General features: G+C 43.4%; 1 protein-coding gene across 2 annotated transcripts in view; it reads right to left on the bottom strand.

Annotated features, from left to right (window-relative positions):
• Positions 1 to 10,613: 10,613 nt before the first annotated feature.
• Positions 10,614 to 19,506, bottom strand: part of LOC147452052 (GDT1-like protein 1, chloroplastic) — a 48,340-nt gene continuing 39,447 nt past the window's right edge. The window contains exons 9-12 of one of the 2 annotated variants that reach the window (XM_086517875.1): positions 12,543 to 12,613; positions 12,413 to 12,460; positions 11,330 to 11,396; positions 10,614 to 10,927 (exon numbers count right to left, since the gene is read on the bottom strand). In XM_086517875.1, the coding sequence (XP_086374001.1) occupies positions 10,869 to 10,927; positions 11,330 to 11,396; positions 12,413 to 12,460; positions 12,543 to 12,613 (245 nt within the window). In that variant the 3' untranslated portion in view covers positions 10,614 to 10,868. The remainder of the gene's footprint in view (positions 10,928 to 11,329; positions 11,397 to 12,412; positions 12,461 to 12,542; positions 12,614 to 19,506) is intronic. The other variant, XM_086517876.1, reaches the window with a different exon arrangement.

Below are 19,506 nucleotides of genomic sequence, written 5' to 3'. Positions count from 1 at the left end.
GGAGCTCCCGCTTTGCTTCACTCTCACCACCTCACACTCACCTTGTTGCATCAACTTCACACTATGAAATGTGTGTAGAAATGGCCTCCTTTTATAGGCCAAAAGGGCTGCCCTCTCTTATGAGAGACAGCCATGTGTAGCCGCCCTTGTGCGAATAAGTCCAAATCGGACCCTCCAATCCGCCCATGTGTGGCCGCCCTTGAGAAGACAAGTCCGCTTTTGAATTCGGCCACCGGCCATTGAATTCGGACACCGGCCACCGGCCATTGACTTCCGACCACCGGCCATCGGCCAACCGACCAGTTGTTTTCCCACCACTTTTCGGCTGCCGTCCGGCCATAATATTTCGGCGAAAAAGAATATTCCGGCGAAAAAAAAAGTCTCGGGGGCCTCCGCCCCCGAGGCCTTTAAAGTTGCCCCTGATTCTTGTCCGTGAAAATTTTGGTTTCCGGTGAGTGATTTTCCCTCACGCACGATGGCTTCTCCTCATAATGGGGGCCTTACAAATGTGCGCTTTTACCACAGAAAATTACAAGGGTAAATCAGGCTCCATACTTAACAGCAGATCACAAGGGTGCACTCAATTGTAACTTTTGACCTCATATCTGGCCTCTAAAACATCATACGTGTATGATGTCTAGGTGGTCAGAATGGACGTCTGTTTCTATCCAAGGTGCCTCTTGATGTGTAGAACAAGAATATGTGCTCACAGTAAATTTTGGAACTCAAAAATGCACAAAATCATCACTTTTTGACAAGGAAATCCCCTAAAAGAGTAAAATCTCCTTATCTCTCAATCTATCAGCCCAAATGAAGTGAAATTTGGTGTATGTGCTCAACATTGGATATAATGTCAAAAGTTTATTTTTTGCCACCAGAATCACCCCTCAAGTCTGCTGATGAATTTTTTGACAAAATTCATTCAGAAGCATCGCCAAGTCTCTAGCACTAGTTTTCAAGCATGTCTACCAATTTTCATGCAAAAATGTGCTCATAATCACAAGTTTTTCTTTTTTCTTTTTCTGACACTCCGTCTTTTGTCTTTTGGGTGTCAAGAGTGGGTCAAACTCTAGTTTCAATGTGTACTCGGGGTAAAACCCCCTTTTGAACACTTTGGTGCAGTCAGATTTTTCAAATTTGGTCTCCAAATGCCCCTTGAGACATCATACGCATATGAAGTCCAAGTTTACAAAATTCCAGTTTTCCTTCACTAAACCCTTGCACATGCCCTCTTATATGCTCAACATCAATTAATCATGCAGAAGAATCAATAGAAATCTGTTTATTGTATTTTTTTCCTCAAAAGAAGACTTTTTAGAGATCCTAAATGCAAAAAAATCACTTTAGCAAATAAATTAGTGATGAATAGCTCTAGATCAGAATCGGATCACTTACCTAACGCTACTCCTACAAATTTTTGTATGGGGTTTTGCATTTATGAGTAGAAAAACGCTTCAATGCCACACACGGACTAGCAAACGCTTTCATCACCTCACACACAACTCAACCATGAACAACTACTTTAATCTACAACTATTAATACAAATTCTAATTAACTCTACCTAGTCGCAGACCCTTGGCAAGACATATGTTTCCTGGCTACCCACTTGATTTCGGAATAACCTCTTCCGGATCCACTTGAGAAATGCTCTCTTTAGCCAAAACTAAAGCAAGCAACTATCACATGAGTGTTAGTAGGATTACCTACTCAAGTCCTTGTGTCCCCAGCAGTGGCGCAATGTTATAGGAGCGAATCACAACACCTATAAAGTGCATGCAACACAACCTAGATCAACATAAGGTCAATCAAGGACACAGATGACATGATAGGCACACGGAGGCAATCTCTTTAGCTTGTCAGGCTGAGATCATCCCACGCATAAAACACTCTGGAAGGCTAACTAAACCACAATCTGAAATCTCACTGCTCTCAACTACATCACCAAACCTACATACACACAAATGGAAGGAAAATCACTAAATCATACCAGAACCATACGAAACTTGAGGAACACCATCCCCTCACTAGGATACACTTGCCTCAAAGCCTCTACATTCAAAATCCTCACTCCAAACCCATCTGCAAAAAATGATATAAAGAAAGAGCCAAATTGATGAAGTTTCCAAAATCAAAATCTATGAGTACCTATGCGTAGCTTACATCGCCACGATTCTACTTGCGAGAAGAAAATAGACATTGTTTGATACACTTATGATCACAAATGTCTTGTAGATGCGTCGGCGTGGGTGCTCTCTCTCGCATGGAATTCTTGGCGTTGTCGCACGTAGCTCTCGCCGAACCTATCACAACGGTGCAGTCGGTTCTCCAATGCGATGAACGAGTGGGGAGTAGCGCCAGGATGAAGCTCACTCACTCTCTCTCTCTCTCTCTCTCTCTCTCTCTCTCTCTCTCTCTCTCTCTCTCACAATGGCAGCATAAAACTTGATTATGTTAAAATTTCTCTTTACAAAATGACCTAGATACCTTATATACTAAGGCTACCATAGGTTAAACCTAAAATAGAGTTCCTTGGGTAAAATGGCTTTGTATGTACAATTTGGAAGTGCCATTCTGCAACTAGACTAACTACTCATTACAAATGATGTTTTTAACCATAATCGTCCGTAGCATTTCATAACTCTCAAAAAATAAGGCTTTGTTGAGTTATGTCGTGATGTTGACCCACGGGTTAACAATGAGATACACACCGATGATGAAAGCATCTAATAAACAAGCGATAATACCAACTACAATGTATAATAACAACCAAAGTGGGTACTACCCTTTGAAGCAACAAAAGATGAGCGAAACACATGGAGTGGTGAGGCCGGTTACAACCTCCACCTCCTACGTTTTGACCTAAAGAAAGAAGGTATGAGATGGACGAAAGGACATTGCGGTTCATTGTGAATAGCGTCTTAGCTAGGTCAGAGCCTAGTTACAGCCAAGAAGAAATGCAAAAAGAAGCTCCTTAACCAGAGATAGATTATCACAAAAGTTGTGAAAACCACTTGGTCAAACAATGTCCTCAGATACAGATCACTCAAGTAAATTCCTATTGTCTTGACTATGGCATCATTCACTTGATCCCTGACTGTCCAAAAAGTCCAAACCAAATCAAAAAGATCACAACAAATTTCTCAAGGATCGTTCAGCTACCCAATAGATTGGAAAACAAAAACGTCATGCCAGTTCAAGTAGTTATGAGAGTCCAAGCTCAAAAGGAAGCTGATGAGAACCCAAAGATAGAGAAAACAAAAATTGATGCAAGTCTAGAGACGGGTGAACCAAAGATCGATGCACCTAGTCCAAAAACAAAGAGCAAATGGAATAATGGGAAAGCTAGAAAGGCTAGGATGAAGGTACGTAGGGAACGAGAACAGAAATCCCTAGTTGAGGAGCTTACCTAAGCTAAAGAGAAGATAAGACAAGATGAGGAAAGGGTTGTACCTTCTCTTACGCAGACGTCTCAACCTCCAGAAGAACCATCCACGGAGGAGAAACCGAGAAGTGCTAGTTTAGGAGGATCAGTATTGGTCGAGAAGGTTAATGAGCCATTAGGTGTCGTCTTAAAAGCCTATGACGCACGGCTCAAAAACAACCAAACCCAAGAATAAGGAGGATGACATATCCATATGAGAAACTCGAAAAGCAAGGGCTTGAAATGTTCCAAAAAATGATTCAATTAGCCCAAGCTTTACTAGAACCACCAATTGAAAAACCTAAGGATGTGACCCTTGTCCCATGTACATCAGTAATCCCACCAAAACAGAAACAAATAGAGCCTGATTCCAGTCACAAGCACGGGGTAAAGCTCAAGGACCCAACATTAGAACCAAGGATAGTGTTGAATACTACAGATAACTCTTCTGAGAGATTTCACCTAGTTATACCAGAGAGTTGTAGAGAAATAGATGGTCTTGACAAAATACTGAAACAAGTCAGAGAGACCAATGAAGTCAATGAGCTAAGAAGACGAGTAAACCAGACTGATGATGAAAACGGAGTGTTTCTTCCATCAATAGAGGAAATTGAGACTGGATCTCAAATGAATCTAGAAGTGCAATCATATTGGGGAGACACATTGGGGAGCCAAAGGATTTATATAGTCTATGGACAGTCAATCCCATTCGCTAAGAACATTAACGTATTATACGAGAGAGCACGAGACCAAGTCAGATGTTATTGTAGCCCCATCACAGAGACTCTCTTCCAACAAGGTCATTGATTCAAAAGGCTAATAGATATTCTACCTACCCCAGTTACATATATGATAACGTTAGCCGAGTTGCTCAGAATAAGATCAACATGTGGACTACTATGAAAAAATGCCTAGAGAAATTCGGCGTAAAAAACCAATGACTCAAATCGAAAGGGATCAAAGAGCTCGAAATGCCTTAGCTAAACACTATGCCAGTTTCATTAAACATGGTTGGAGAGTATTATGAGGGAGAATATGGGAACACCACTCTTCCTGTGGAATTTCAAGGTGTAAAAACCATGGCAATCCTTGACAGCGGAGCTAGCGTTGACATTGCAACAAGAGATCTGGAAACAATGGAATAAACTAGCAGTGAAGCCTACTTGGATGAAACTGCAGATTGCAAATGGACACATGGAAAAGCCCGTAGGACTACTAGAAAAAGTAGTTGTTACTTCTTGTTGCATTGAATATGAGCATACCTTTGCTATTGTTGACTTTGGCAAGAAGAACAACTATGACATCATTATAGAAAGACCATTCATGCGACAACTGAAAATGGTCCAAGATTGGGGTTATTACCATATCTACCTAAGACGCATAGAAACCATGACAAGGATAAACTTGAAGGACCGTAGTTATAAGGACGTGAACCGAACCCCTGTGGAGGAGTTTGATTCTGCTACGATAAAGGATCAGAACTTCCAGCATGGTTGGGTAAGCCTAAAGAATTGTGGATGTGTGGAGCTTAGCAATGCGGAAGCTTAAAGCGAGAGGAATGTATCATAGAAAGGGTGATTGAAGATAAGGTTTATATACCAAAACCATTTTTTGAAAAAGCATTAGAGCCATTAGAATGGGAACACATACTCTAGATGTGTGCACTACATTCAAGACGATCCAACAATGAAATTTTGTGATGAAGGTGGCTTTGATGTAGTTCCTTACTTTACAGTGAGTGTGATCCAAGAAAACGAATAGAACCAGGCATCAACAAGTTTCCGAGATGAAGAGCAAACAAAGGAATGTAGCAAATCAGAAGACGAGTTCTATGACTTTGTAGAACACTTGGAGCTTCAAGAAGATGTCGATAATGGAAATTCAGACAACCTAGCAAGGGACACGAACAACACTTTAACTAATGCATGGTTTAATGATTATTCAGACCAAAGACCCAAGAACCAATGTCACCACAACAAGAATAAAGTTCATCAAAAATGGATTCCAAAATCCCCAATGGTGATGCAACCGCAACAAGCATCCTCATACATGGCTCCTATACAGGAAGAAAAGACTCAGTCAAAAAGAACACGGCCATGTCAACGAACTAACAACGCTCTAATCAATTTATCTAAAAAAAGTCATTTCAAAAACAACAATCCAAAAGTAAACAAATAGTGACTTTCCATAACCACAGTGATGATTCTTATGACATCTCCTACTAGGAACTTAGGTCATCACAATCACTAGCAACTTCTGTAACAACCTTGAAAGGTCAAAAGCAAAGAACAAGTCAAAGTCAAAAACTTCGATAAATCTAGATTAAAGAGCCAGACCAGTCAAAAGCAGGTATGGATAAACAAGATGAAGATCTCTGATGAAAAATCACAAGATCCAACACCAAAAGAAAAACAATCAAAGTCTGCAAGAGCAGCTAAGAAAATCACAAAGTCCCAAGCTTTTGCAACTCAGCTTTGGGTTCCAAAGAAGTTGATTCAAGCACAAAGAGGTCAGGAGTTTATTTGGATTCCAAAAGGATTAAAGTATCAACTCCCAAAGTCTGAAGCCCATCCCCAACCAAGCGTACAAGGGCTGAAGTAAAGACCGTTGCTGACTCACACAAAGATAAAATGGATCCCAAAGAAGTCTCTTCAAACACAAACAAACCAGGGACAAGTATGGATTCTCAAACGAGCATCATCAATGAAACAACCAATCATCACAAAGAAGTAGGTCCCAAAGGAAACCAATAAAACCACTGTCAACGCACTGCCGCTTGATTTCTTTCAATTCCTCCTACGATACAGTACAGTTAGAAGAGAGCAAGTCGCTTACTTCACCACTGCATGATGCACAAGGCTTATGGATCAGGAGATAAAGTGAATGCATAAGAAAAGCTTTGGAAGCCTTCAATCAAGTAAACGGCATAGGAGCTTCAAAGACCATCACATTGGTTAAAATAGGAAGCCTCCTCAGCAAATGTCAATAAGAAAATTGTTTATATCCACATCTTACACATCATAATTTTTTTTCATGCATTGATTGTGTGTGCATAATAGGGCTACATTACAAGTTCCGCATTTGCACAATTTTTAATTGCCCAAGCACAGCACATGCCCTTGACGATACCATGTCCTCCAAGAGGACTCCAAATCGAAGGGAGGGAGGTATTCTAAATGCAGGCCCAATAGTTTGAATATTAGAGGGCAATGTTTTGTGAGCTGCATTGAATTTTTGCATTTGATTGTGATAATTTCTTGATAAAAATCAGAGTATATGTCCTCATAATAGCGTTACAGGAGGAGTACGGGGATAAAAGACATATATGAGCCTCTAGGGACATGTATACAGTGTACATAGCGTTCAGAATTCTACTTGAATTATTTGGCTTTTTGTTGAGTTCAGTTTTTGTTTTATTTAGATATTTTTTGAGGTTTTCTTAGAAAAAAAAATGAAAAATTCCATAGTCTAGATGAAGAAAAGATTGAAGAGATGCCTGAGCAGTACAAAGAGAAGAAGACACAGGAAAATGACGAAACTTCACGAGGTATGTCTCAAAAGCCATATGCACAAAGCTATAATGTCACAGGTAAGAAAAGAATGCTGATCAGTTTTCAACAACAATATGAAGCCAAATATAAGTGAGAATGGTCATAAAACTCTGGAAGGTCCTGCAAGGACAAAGAAAGTTGGTGACGCGACTAAACGAAAGCATCCATCAAGTGTAAAGCTACCTATCAGACACTTCACACGACTACAAGGCCGTATACAGGAAGTTGATCATCTTCTATCTTGTATGTGACTTAATGAAGCCTAACAAACAAAAGGGACTACCAGTATTCACAAAAAACAAAAAACAACCGAGGCAAAAATGAGGGTTCAGTCATTTATCACAACCAAGGGTCAAGCAAAAATTCTAGTGATCAATAGTGGTTGTACATGTCTAGAGGATGCTCAATATATAATTCATCTCAAGGTTTGGCAGCCAGAAGGTGCTAGAGATGCCCATCAGTCATTTTCAGGACTGAAATCCAAAAAGTTAGCATAGAAAGCCAAATACAAGTCCAAATCATGCTAAACTTTGTCAGTAGGTTATGAATAGAGAATAAAAGCTACGGGTGAAGAAAATTTGAATGAATGTCATGAGACATAACACCTAGCCAAAGATGATTTTTTTCTCAAATCTGAAGCCATGATAGCCATCTACATACCCCGTATATCATGTATATGAGTTTTGGGGACAAATAAACAATGATAGCTCATAGATGGTTATCTGTCGCAAATGATGTCGGATAAGGCCATTTTGAAGCAACTTACTAACTTGGGAAATTAGTTCAGGTTTATCTGGCTTCAATTAATTCATGTATCAAACAGAAGCAATATAATGATTTACACAACACACAAAATCTAATAATGGCAATGCGACTTTGATCACTTTGATGTAGGAACAAAGGAGTCCCCAATGAAGAAGAGCAAACAAATGAAGACTCAAAGCCGTAAGTCATTCCTGAAGGACAAGCACTAGACATCAAAAGAGATTCTAGTAAGGAATTTATTGAGGCATCCAAAAGACAATGTACAAGTAGTGGAGCATACAAAACAACAATGACAACAAAGACCGCACCGACATTGATATTCAGATCATGTCAAGGACGACATGCACTCGAAGGGGAGGAATATTGACCCATGGGTCAACAGTACGTCATAACTCAATTTTCGTACCAAACTCTTATTTTTTGAGAGTTATGAAATGATGCGGATTGTGGTTAAAACCATCATTAATAATGAGTAGCTATTCTAATTGCAAGAGCCGAGGTACAATGGCACTTCCAGATTGTAAATACAAAGCCATTTGACCCTTTGGACTCTATTTTGGTTTAACCTATGGTAACCTTAGTATATAAGGTACCTAGGTCATTTTGTAAGGAGAACTTTATCTTTATTAAAGTTTTGAGCTGCTGTTGATTGTGTGAGACAGAAAGAGAGAGAGAGTGTCAACTTCAGCTTGACGCTACTTCCTACTCGCTCATCGCATTGGAGATTTGATTGCACCATTGCGATAGGCTCAGCGAGAGCTACACAACAACGCCAAGCATTCCACACGAAACGGAGCACACGGGCTAACGTGAGTTTCCTTCCATTTGTGTGTATGCAGGTTGGGTGGTGTAGTGAGAGCAATGAGATTCCTAATTTTGGTTTAGTTGGCCTTCCAAAGTGTTGTATGTGTGTGATGGTCTTAGTTTGACAAACTATAGAGATTGCCTCCCTCCGTGCACCTATCGTGTCATTTGTGTCCTCGATTAACATATGTTGATCTAAGTAGTGTTACATGCACTTTATAGGTGGTGTGATTCGCTTTTGCAACAGGTTCCATCTCACAAAGAAGAGCTCACACACCACACTCGAACACAATATGTACAACACACACACACACACACACCCCAAAGCTACCCAATGGCAAAGTCAAGATATGTAGAATACAGCAACCGGTTGTCACGCATAAAGGCTGGGCGCGCAGGAGAACAGCTTGCACCGAGGCTTTAGCGTGGCCTAATTCACGTAAAGGCACCTAGGTCTGCTCGCGTAGAGGCAAGCTAATACAGAGGCAAGAGATAGGGTTCGTAGAAGGGGCAGGGCTCGCACTCCACTCTCTCCACACACACACCTTTTTTTGGTGTAAATCTTGTTGATGTAAATGACAAGTGGGAAACCTCAAAGCAAGGAAAACCCACCAATCAGAAACGATACAAAAGGTCAAGCAACATAGGACTCCCAAGGGCTAGAAACAAACAGTCAAAATAAAACCTAAAGCATCAAGAGTAATGTCCCCAACATCATAGGCAAAATGCAACACTTGACCAGCGAATAAAGTAGGGAAACGGGTCAACAGCAATGCCCTGAAACATTAAGTAGCTGCGATCGTGTTAAATGGTACACAAATCCAAAATCTAACCAAACCAAAAAAGCTTGTCAATTGAGACTGTAGAGACTAAAGCTCCCCAAAAAGCCAAAACCGTCCATGAAAAGTGGTGGAAGGAAAACGCAATCGAAGAGCAGCTGACACCTCTATCGAATGAAGGATTGGGAGAAGTGACAGCCCCACAATAAGTGCGGCACAATCTCCTTCATCATGACATCTGAGACAACGAGAGGGCACAATATGCCAAGCACGCAACAAGCTGCCAAGTAAAACTCCCACCAGCATTGCCACAAGAAAATACATTCCTTCACAGGTAAATGATATTGCTAAATACTAGCCATGGTTTGCTTCCACCTCATGGCTGCCATGGAGAGGGGCCGTAGCTAATTACCATGCCGCACAATCCATACATCAGATTGCGATAGAGCATAAACATTGGCAGCAGAAATGCAACCAACCTCGCATCAACAAGCTTCTAATCAGGAAAACGTGAGTCCACATTCAAAGGAGGAACGAGAAAAATCAGCAAGCATCCTCTAAATCTCCCGCCCGAGAGGAGTAATGGTGCCCATTGGCATAGTTGCCTATACCTTCTTGGCAATTATCTTCGATTGGAGAGTTTGCATTGGAGCAAGGTTTTTTTCCTCAATTTTGACTCAACGGTCTCCTCGCCTCATGCGAAAACAAGATACCGCATCAAGGAATGAAAGAACATTTCCAGTATCATCCACCACCCATATGCAAGATGATAACCACCCAATCAACAATGACACACGCGCACACACACAATTAGAGAGAGAGAGAGAGAGAGATTACTTGCTTTGCACATCAACTTTATGTTTATACATTTTGCATTTTCATATCTTTTGGCATCAACTCCAGAAGTTTCATTTAATAGTTAAACAAAAGGCAACCCATTTTAAATCTTTAATCAACTCAACAATGCAGTGATCCACCAAACAATCTCCAAATGTACCCACCCCAAGTCGTGCATCCTCTAAATCGCTTTACCCGGGGGGGGGGGGGGGGGGGGGGGGGAGAGATTATTTGCTTCACACCAATATTACTTCAATATCTTTTGGCACCGGAGTTTTACTAAATAATTATGCAATGGGAACATATTCATGGAAAACTAAGCCTCAAGCATCCCAAGTCTAGACTAAGGGCAGCCAAGAGCAATTGAAGACTTTCTGTTTTTCTTTGCAATGGAAAGGAGTCTATTTTGGTATCTCACAAAACCAATCAGGCCTTAATATGAATACAAAACTCACTTTTAATAAAGAATGGCTCTTCATTTTCCATTTTCATCTCAAAAAATTCACCAACAATATCTGTGAGCATCAGGAATTGTACATAAGACATCTGTGGGACTTGCAGCTTATCAGAATACAAAAATTACCACAGATAAGCCCTAATAAGTGTATGGCAGCAAACCCCAGGGCATGGGGCACCCTCCTTCGAGTACCCTAGGACTCTTTGAAAATTTGGCCAGTATACTCCGGATTCAACTCCTCACACTCACAATTTCATACAAAGTGAAGGCTGCAAAAATGAGAAACAAAGAGCCTCCGATGTAGGCAGTAACCTGCGAGCAATATCAATCAATCAATCAATCAATCTCTCTCTCTCTATCTCTCTCTCTCTCTCTCTCTCTCTCTCTCTCACACACACACACACACACACACCTAGCAGTCCAGGATTCCATAGTATATTTGTTTTGTCATTTTGTTACTCTGACTCTGTATCAGATCCACCACATTGTAACTTTTTGGTCTCACAGGTCACTTTGGCCTTTTGAAGACGTTAATATAACATTTCATTTCATTTCATTTCTCTCTCTCTCTCTCTCTCTCTCTCTCTCTCTCTCTCTCTCTCTCTCTCTCTCTCTCTCTCTCTCTCTCTCTTTCATTTCATTTCATTTCATTTCATCCCCCCATTTGTACAGGATGGAGCTAGATAGCTTGATGCATTCTCATGATTGTACTACCTTGAGCATATAGACATGCATATACCCCTAGAGATAGAGCTCCATCCCTCCTCAGATACTCCATTACCTACATTCAATTCAGTTTTGTATCAGTTTTGTTTCATTTGTCTTTCCGATAGACGGATGACATACACACCATGTACATTTGATTTGTCTCATAGGCCGATTTCGGCCTGACATAGACGTTAAAAATCTTTCTTTCTTTCTTTCTCTCTCTCACACACACACACACAACTAAATAAGCAAAACATTATTTATATACTCATGAAGTTATTATAAATATATACAACATATAAATATGCATATTTCGATTTTCTTTGTGGGGGCATGGAGTGTTGGGTAGGGGATTAGGTGGTGAACAATTGCGTGGTGCATTCGCAACCTCTTCTTCAGCTTTGTCCTGCCCCTTGCTCATGCTTTTGCACATTGAAGTATGGCATAACCCTTTTGATTATTGCTAGGGATGGCTAGAGGCTCCCTCTCCTGAAATTTGATGCAAAGTGGATATGCGGTGGTGAGCAGATCTACTAGAGTGCGCCTTTTGGCCTTGGAGATCTGGAACCTGATACTGGAGATTCTTTGGTGGAGTTTTGGGCCTCTTCATTGCAAGTTTCAGATGGCCTGTTTCTGCTTCAGCTCTCTGCTACAGTTGCCATTAGTTGCCATTCCCTCCTTCGTCCCTAGCCTTTGATGTATCACCCATCAGCTTGAACTTTACATCACTGGTGGTTTTTGCCCTATGGTTTGTTGTAATTGTCATACTTCAGGGGTTTTTTCAGTACCGGTTCTGTTTATCTTGAATGGCCTACAAGCTTGGTTATGTAATACAAGAGGGTCAAGCCTCCTTTCTTGAAAGGAAAACGCACGCACACATACATATATGTGTGTGTGTGTGTGTGTGTGTGTGTGTGTGTGTGTGTGTGTGTGTGTGTGTGTGTGTGTGTGTGTGAGAGAGAGAGAGAGAGAGAGAGAGAGAGGGGGGGGGCGTGCCCATGCGGGGTGCGGGTGCACATGCGGATGAAACCAAGGTCACTTGATACCCTTAAGAGACCATAACCTGTCAATACATTCAGCAGCCCTTACCTTCTCGGAAATGTAGTTTGAGAGAAGAGAACCTCCTAGCACAGCTAGCTGCCAACCAGCACATTGTAAACAATTCAAATTGTATAATATAAGAATCAGAGTTAGGTGTTAACTAGATCAAAGAGCTCACCACTGTCGCGAGTCCATGCCCAGCTACAGCGCCCGAAACAACTCCCACAGGAGACGAAGCTGCTGAAAGTGCTGATGATTTGTACAAGCAATGTAACTTGTCAACATTCACTAAAGGCAACAGAGCTGAGTCTCTTGTATCTCAAACTATTGTCAAGAGCTTATAGCAAATCCATTGAAGTCATCAGCTTTGCAGTCATGTAGCATATGCTGAGTGAAACAAACAACAAAAACAAAAAAGTGCATGCCCAGAATGCCAAAACCGGAATAAGTCAATTGAGACAGGGGACGGGGGCTTGAGCATAGCTTCGATACCATTTTGTAAGAACATTAGTCTTGGGGTAAAAAACAGTACATTTCATGTTTCCATGCAAGAGTTCAAAGCCTATTAGATATATCCATGCATGACGCCATGGTGTCTGAAATTTGGAAAACAATAAGACCCTTACCTCCTACCACATAGGAACACTTCTCAAACACGCACAGAGAGAGAGAGAGAGAGAGAGAGAGAGAGAGAGAGAGAGAGAGAAGAAGAAGAAGGTTGTTTTAACATCATAGGAAACTATCCCAAGAAACCTTAAAGATCTATCCGACGAGGAGAGTTGAACTCAAGACCTGCTATTCAAAAGAGAGAGAGAGAGAGAGAGAGAGAGAGAGAGAGAGAGAGAGAGAGAGAGAGAGAGAGAAGAAGAGAATTTTAATGTCGTAGAATTCTATCCTGATAGAAAGAGAGAGAGAGAGAGAGAAAAGACGAAGAAGAAGAAGAAGAGAGTTTTAACGTCGTAGGAAACTATCCCAAGCAACCTTAAAGATCTAGCCGACGAGAGAGAGAGAGAGAGAGAGAGAGAGAGAGAGAGAGAGAGAGAGATGAAAGATATATTAACGTCTTCAAAAGGCCAAAATGACCTATGAGACCAATCTGTTACAAAATAGTGAATCTAATACCATGTCTGGGTACAAAAGAAAGAACTAGAACACAGATACTTCTACTAGAATCCATCCTCATCTGCACTCTGGTGTCGAGAGAGTATGGCTCCAATCCTCTGCTGTAGTCTCCGTCGATGCTGTGTAGCCCCTCTCCTCAATGGTGGCCGTCTGGATCTCCGTAGCTCCAGTGCTCAGTCGATGAGAGGGACGGTAGTGGTCGAATGAGTGTGGGCCAAGCTCTGCAGTGATGCTTGCTCCTCTCGCTATCCCATATCTAGTGAAAAGAAAAATGTAATCTATCTCTTGGACTGTCTCTCTCTCCCCCCAGTAAAGTGTCTATATATCTATGTAACTCAAATAGATATTGCCCAAGACATCTCTGATCCTCATAACTCATGACCCTAGAGAAAGGACCGAAACCCTCTCTGAATAAGCAGTGGAAACGGCCCCGTATCTCATAGTACACTATGCAGTGACATATGTAATGTAGCTCTGTCTCTGGCTCTAGCTGGCATAAGCGGCATATCCTGCTATCTGCCGCTATCCCTCTGAATCTACCAGTCTCAATCTCCAGCTGATGTGAGGATGTGCGTATCTGACCAATGGCACACCGCAAACCATGAGACATGTGTGTGTCCATGTAGCTGGGTCGAATCAAGATGCTCTCTATAGAAAGCCATCTTTGTGCCCAACTCCTGTGGTGGCTCTATCCACACCCTCTCGGTATCCAATTGGATCAGGTCCTGATGAATGAGTCTACTAATCTCCTCCTATATAAGAGACATCGAGGGTGCCTAAAGAGAGTACTAGAAAGGGGCAGCCCGTCCATGGTGAAGCCATGCGTCTGGAATCATGATGCCATCTGTGCATACCAGCATGAAGTGTCTCCCTGAAGAGCTAACTGTCTGGAAGACTCAAGGGTCAGTCTAGCATATATGTCTCTAGTAGTATCCCACAAGCTGTGCACAAATGAGACTCATCTGGTAAGCGCCTCAATCTTCATAGGAGGGGCAACTAGCTCTGCTCGAATGATAAGAGCGGGGTATGGAGACCTTGGCTCTAATCGATCGAGATATCATAGATACCAAGGGCCTCTCCATACGTCTCCAACCATCCTGGCCTTCAGAAGGTCCCCATATCTGCACCCCATACAACATAGCTGAGGCTACTAAAGTATCAAAGAGCCATCACTTTGTCCGAGGCTCCTGGAACTGACATCCTCTCCAAGCCTCCCAAGGCCGCAAACGCTCTAGTCACTCTAGTCTCTGCTGCTGTCCCCAAAGAAAACCTTGGCCCAGTGAAGACAACTCCAAGGTAAGTGTATGCATCTGTATACTCTACAATCTCCAGACCATATGTGAATCGGTGCTGATTCCTGATCCTCTGTGGGTGTTAAACAAAGAGAGAGAGAGAGAGAGAGAGAGAGAGAGAGAGAGAGAGAGAGAGAGAAATGAAATGAAATGTTATATTAACATCTTCAAAAGGCCAAAATGACCTATGAGACCAATCAGTTACAAAATAGTGAATCTAATACCATGTCTGGGTACAAAAGAACTAGAAAAGAACTAGAAGTGGAACAAAATACTACTACTACTACTACAATCTAAAACTACGTGGGTGTAGCAGCTGATACAATAGGTACCCGGTAAACTGGATGTAACAGTGTGTGAAACAAAGATGGAAGAAATGGTGAGGATCCATCCTCATCTGCACTCTGAATGTCGAGAGAGTATGGCTCGAATCTTCTGTTGTAGTCTCCGTCGATGCTGTGTAGCTCCTCTCCTCAGTCGCGGTCGTCTGTATCTCTGTAGCTCCAATGCTCGGTCGATGAGAGTGCCAGTAGTGGTCGAATGAGTGTGGGACGAGCTCTGCAGTGGTGGCTGCTCCTCTGGCTGTCCCATATCTAGTGAAAAGAAATCTGTAATGTGTCTCTGGGACTGCCTCTCTCTAGCTCTCCCCAGTAAAGTGTCTCTATACCTGTGTAACTCAAGTAGATATAGTCCAAGACATCTCTGATCCTCATAACTCATGACCCTAGATAGAGGACCAAAACCCTCTCTGAATAAGCAGTGGAAACGCCCCCGTATCTCATAGAACACTGTGCAATGACATATGTAGTGCAACTCTGTCTCTGGCTCTCTCTGGCATAATCGGCATATCCTGTTGTCTGCTGGTATCCCTCTGAATCTACCAGTCTCAATCTCGAGCTGATGTGAGGATGAGCGTATCTAACCAATGGCACAACGCAAACCATGAGACATATGTGTGTCCATGTAGCTGGGTCGAATCACAAACCCATCTCCTGTGAGGTGGAGAAGATGCTCTCTATAGAAAGCCATCTTCGTGCTCAACTCCTGAGGCGGCTCTATCCATGTCCTCCTGGTGTCGAGCTGGATCAGGTCCTGACGAATGAGTCTAGTGATCTCCACCCGTGTAAGAGACAGCGAGGGTGCCTGAAGAGAATACTGGAAAGGGGGCAACCTGTCCATGGTGAAGCCATGCGTCTGAAACCATGAAGTCATCTGTGCATACCAGCATGAAGTGTCCCCCTGTAGAGCTAACTGTCTGGAAGACTCAAGGGCCAGTCTAGCATATCTGTCTCTAGTAGTATCCCATAGGCTGTGCACAAAGGACACTGATCTGGTAAGCGCCTCAATCTCCATGCGGGGGGCAGCTAGCTCTGCTCGAATGATCGCGTGAGGTACGGAGGCCTTGGCTCTAATCAATCGGGAGATCATAGATACCAAGGGCCTCTCCATACGTCTCCAACCATCCTGGCCTACAGGAGGTCCCCATACCTGTACCCCATACATCATAGCTGAGGCTACTAAAGTATCAAAGAGCCATAACTTTGTCCGAGGTTCCTGGAACTGAACCTGCGAACACATCCTCTCCAAGCCTCCCAAGGCCGCATAAGCTCTGGTCAGTCTAGTCTCTGCTGCTCTCCCCAAAGAAAACCTCAGCCCAGTGAAGACTATCCCAAGGTAAGTGTATGCATCTGTATACTCCACAATCTCTTGACCATAAGTGAAGGTCGGTGCCGATCTCCTGATCCACTGCGGTGTGGTGTTAAACACCATGACCTTGGTTTTACCAAGGTTTACAGACAATCCACTATCCGCTGCAAAACTGTGTAATGCATCCAACTGTCGCTGCATACCCTCTGGTGAGTCAGAGATCAAGACAATATCATCAACATATAACAACAATGGGATCCACGTCCCTGCCAGCTGGGCACCTCTATCACCCTCTCTATCAATGTAATCAGACACCTCATCAACATACATACCAAATAGAGTAGGAGACAATGGGCAACCATGTTTCACCCCGATAGTGGAGTGAACTAAGTCAGATATCCCCTCTGGGGTGCGTACATGTCCCATCACTGATCTGTATAAAGCCATAATCCCCCAAATCAACACTGTGGGCACCCCCATCTCCTGCAGTCTGCGCATCAGTCGAGCTCTCGGTACCATGTCAAATGCTTTGCGGAAATCCACAAAGCTACAATAAATCCGTCTCCCATGTGACCTGCCCTCCTCAATGATAGCTCTGAGTGTCAGAATATGGTCAAGAGTGGAGAAACCCCTCCTGAAACCTGCCTGTCCCTTTGCCCGTACACCCTCACCCTCTGCCCAGTTACTCAACTGCTGCTCAATAATGGATGCATACAATCGTGCCAGTGTGTGTCCAACCATAATAGTGCGGTAATTTCCAGGCTCTGTAGGATCACCTGCCTTGAATATAGGCACAATAGTAGACAACCTCCAAGTCTCAGGTAATCCCTCACACATGGCACGATTGAACAACACTGCAAGAACCTCCATCAGCATATCCCTAGCATGTATAAAGTGCTCCGCTACTAGACCGTCATGATCGTAAGCCCTCCTGGTCCTCATCCTGTCAATGGCTCTCTTTACCATCTCAGTGGTAAAGAAGGTGCTCGTAGGTGGACATGGCTCTGTAGGATCTGGAAGGGGATCCTGCCCAGGAACCGTATATAACGATGTCGCATACTGGCCCCACACATCAGGAGAAGTAATCACTGGGGGAGGGGAGTGCTCATGGAAGAGTCGCCATGCCTCGCCTGAGTCTCTACTCAAGAACAACTGATACAAGTCTCGCTCCATCTGGGCCAGGTAAGCTCGTTTCTTCTTTCGCACAAGACGCCGGAAAGCAATCCGCGACTGTCTGTAGGTGATGACTCCTAAATGAAGATCCCTCTAAAGCTGGGCTCTCATCTCTCTGCACTCCTCATCATACCAACTATTCTGGGGCATGCTCCCAGAATGTCGCCTCCGATCCGGTTGAGTGTGTGGGTATGCCTCTGATGCTGCATCATGTAGTGTCTCAGTCAGTAAAGTAGTGCACTCCTCTACTGAGAGGCCTGGAGCAACTGTGCATAGACGATCCCAGATCGCCTCTGTATAAACCGAGTCAGTCTCTGGTGTAAATGTATAACGGGTGTGTGACCTGCCTCCTGATTTCTGGGCTGTACTAAACTGAAAAGATACTGACAGTGTCAAGAGAGCATGATCCACTGCTACGCCCACTGGTCTGGCTCCCACTGTGAAATCTTGAATACAAGGAATAAAGCTCGGCTGTGTCATAACATAGTCCACTGTACTGGCCCCATGTCTGTGTGGAAAGCATGTGAAGCCTGCTGCTCCAGGAAACCGCTGTAAGCCATTAAGTATGGCTAGCCCATGTGTAGTCGTCATCTCCGTGAGGTATCTCCCATACTCAGTCTGCTCTCTGTCATGTGAGCATCTGTCAAACCCCAGCTCACCCACATCCAACTCTCTAAGCATCTCATCTGAAGTGTCGTAGAAGACTGTCTGACAGTTGCCCGTTCGAGCATTGAAGTCTCCTAGGAGGATGATATCACCATCCCTAGAAAACTCCCATATATCATCATCTAGAATTGAGAAAGGCGACTGCCCTCTGGATACAGCATATACTGACGTACTGGGGGGGAAGTAACATATAGCAATATATAGAAATCGACCTGTGTCAGCTCTCAGCCTCACCCACATGTATCTAGCTTGATCATCTCTCCGTACAATATGTAGTAGTGGCTGTAGCTCCTCCCTAAACAACACCGCTACTCCTCCTGAACCTCTACTCCCATGCTCAGATCTCGTGACTGTTCTGTGGGCTGTCTCCCATTTGTATCCCACCACATGTGGCAACAGTTGGCCAGGGGCCTGGTGAGTCTCTGAAAAGAAAACAATGTCCTTGTCTCTGAAACTGTCCTCAAAGGCACCAACATCCAACCTCATAGACCCATTACAATTCCAAGTCGCCATCCTCAATGTGGTCCCATAGGTCTCGCACCGTCATGTAGAGCGCCGCTCTACAATCACCACCCGACCATCTCTGTAAAAGGCCATCTTCCCCTTCTCCCTTGCCGCTTGAATCTCGGGCATTACTTCTCTCATATGCGCAAGTTGTGAGAGAGTGAGGTCATCGCCTAAGAAAATACCTGTCTTCTTGAGAGTAGGTCTCTTCCTCAAGAATTCCTTCTTCTCTTCCAATGAAGGGAAGCGTAGTATGAGAGCTCTTTCCTTTGAAGATTCTCCGGGGCCCTCACTCTTCTTGCCCACTCTCCATGCCTTTGTGTGTGAAGGCTTCTCCACCCCCATCATTGATGTGAGGCTTGTGACCTCTTTTTCCACATTGTTTATGTCCTTGAGGCCGGTTACCCTCACATGTAGAGCCCGCACCCTCCTTCTTTGTTCCTCTTCGAGGGTCATGTTGATAAGAGTGGGTGTACAAGGAGCTTCCTTACCTTTCCCTTTCTTGGCAACCTCAATCCATTTTTCGGCCTCCTCTACTTTCTTTTGCGTTTCGGATATGACCGCGGCCCATGACTTCTTCTCCTCATTGATGTTGTCAATTTCTTCCCTCAAAGAGGGCTGAAATTCCCCCTCTTCAAGCCCAGTTTTTGACCGTGTTTCCAACACTTCTTTGTGGAGGTCCAAAATGCTATTCTCCAACGTGGCGATCTTGTTGAGAAGATGATCCTTCTCGTCCTT

The sequence above is a fragment of the Adiantum capillus-veneris genome, chromosome 8 (assembly GCF_014529385.1).
Source record: "Adiantum capillus-veneris isolate H3 chromosome 8, ASM1452938v2, whole genome shotgun sequence".
Lineage (NCBI taxonomy): Eukaryota > Viridiplantae > Streptophyta > Polypodiopsida > Polypodiales > Pteridaceae > Adiantum > Adiantum capillus-veneris.
The sequence above is the reverse complement of the archived record's forward strand: the minus strand, read 5'-3'. Positions and strand labels throughout refer to the sequence as shown.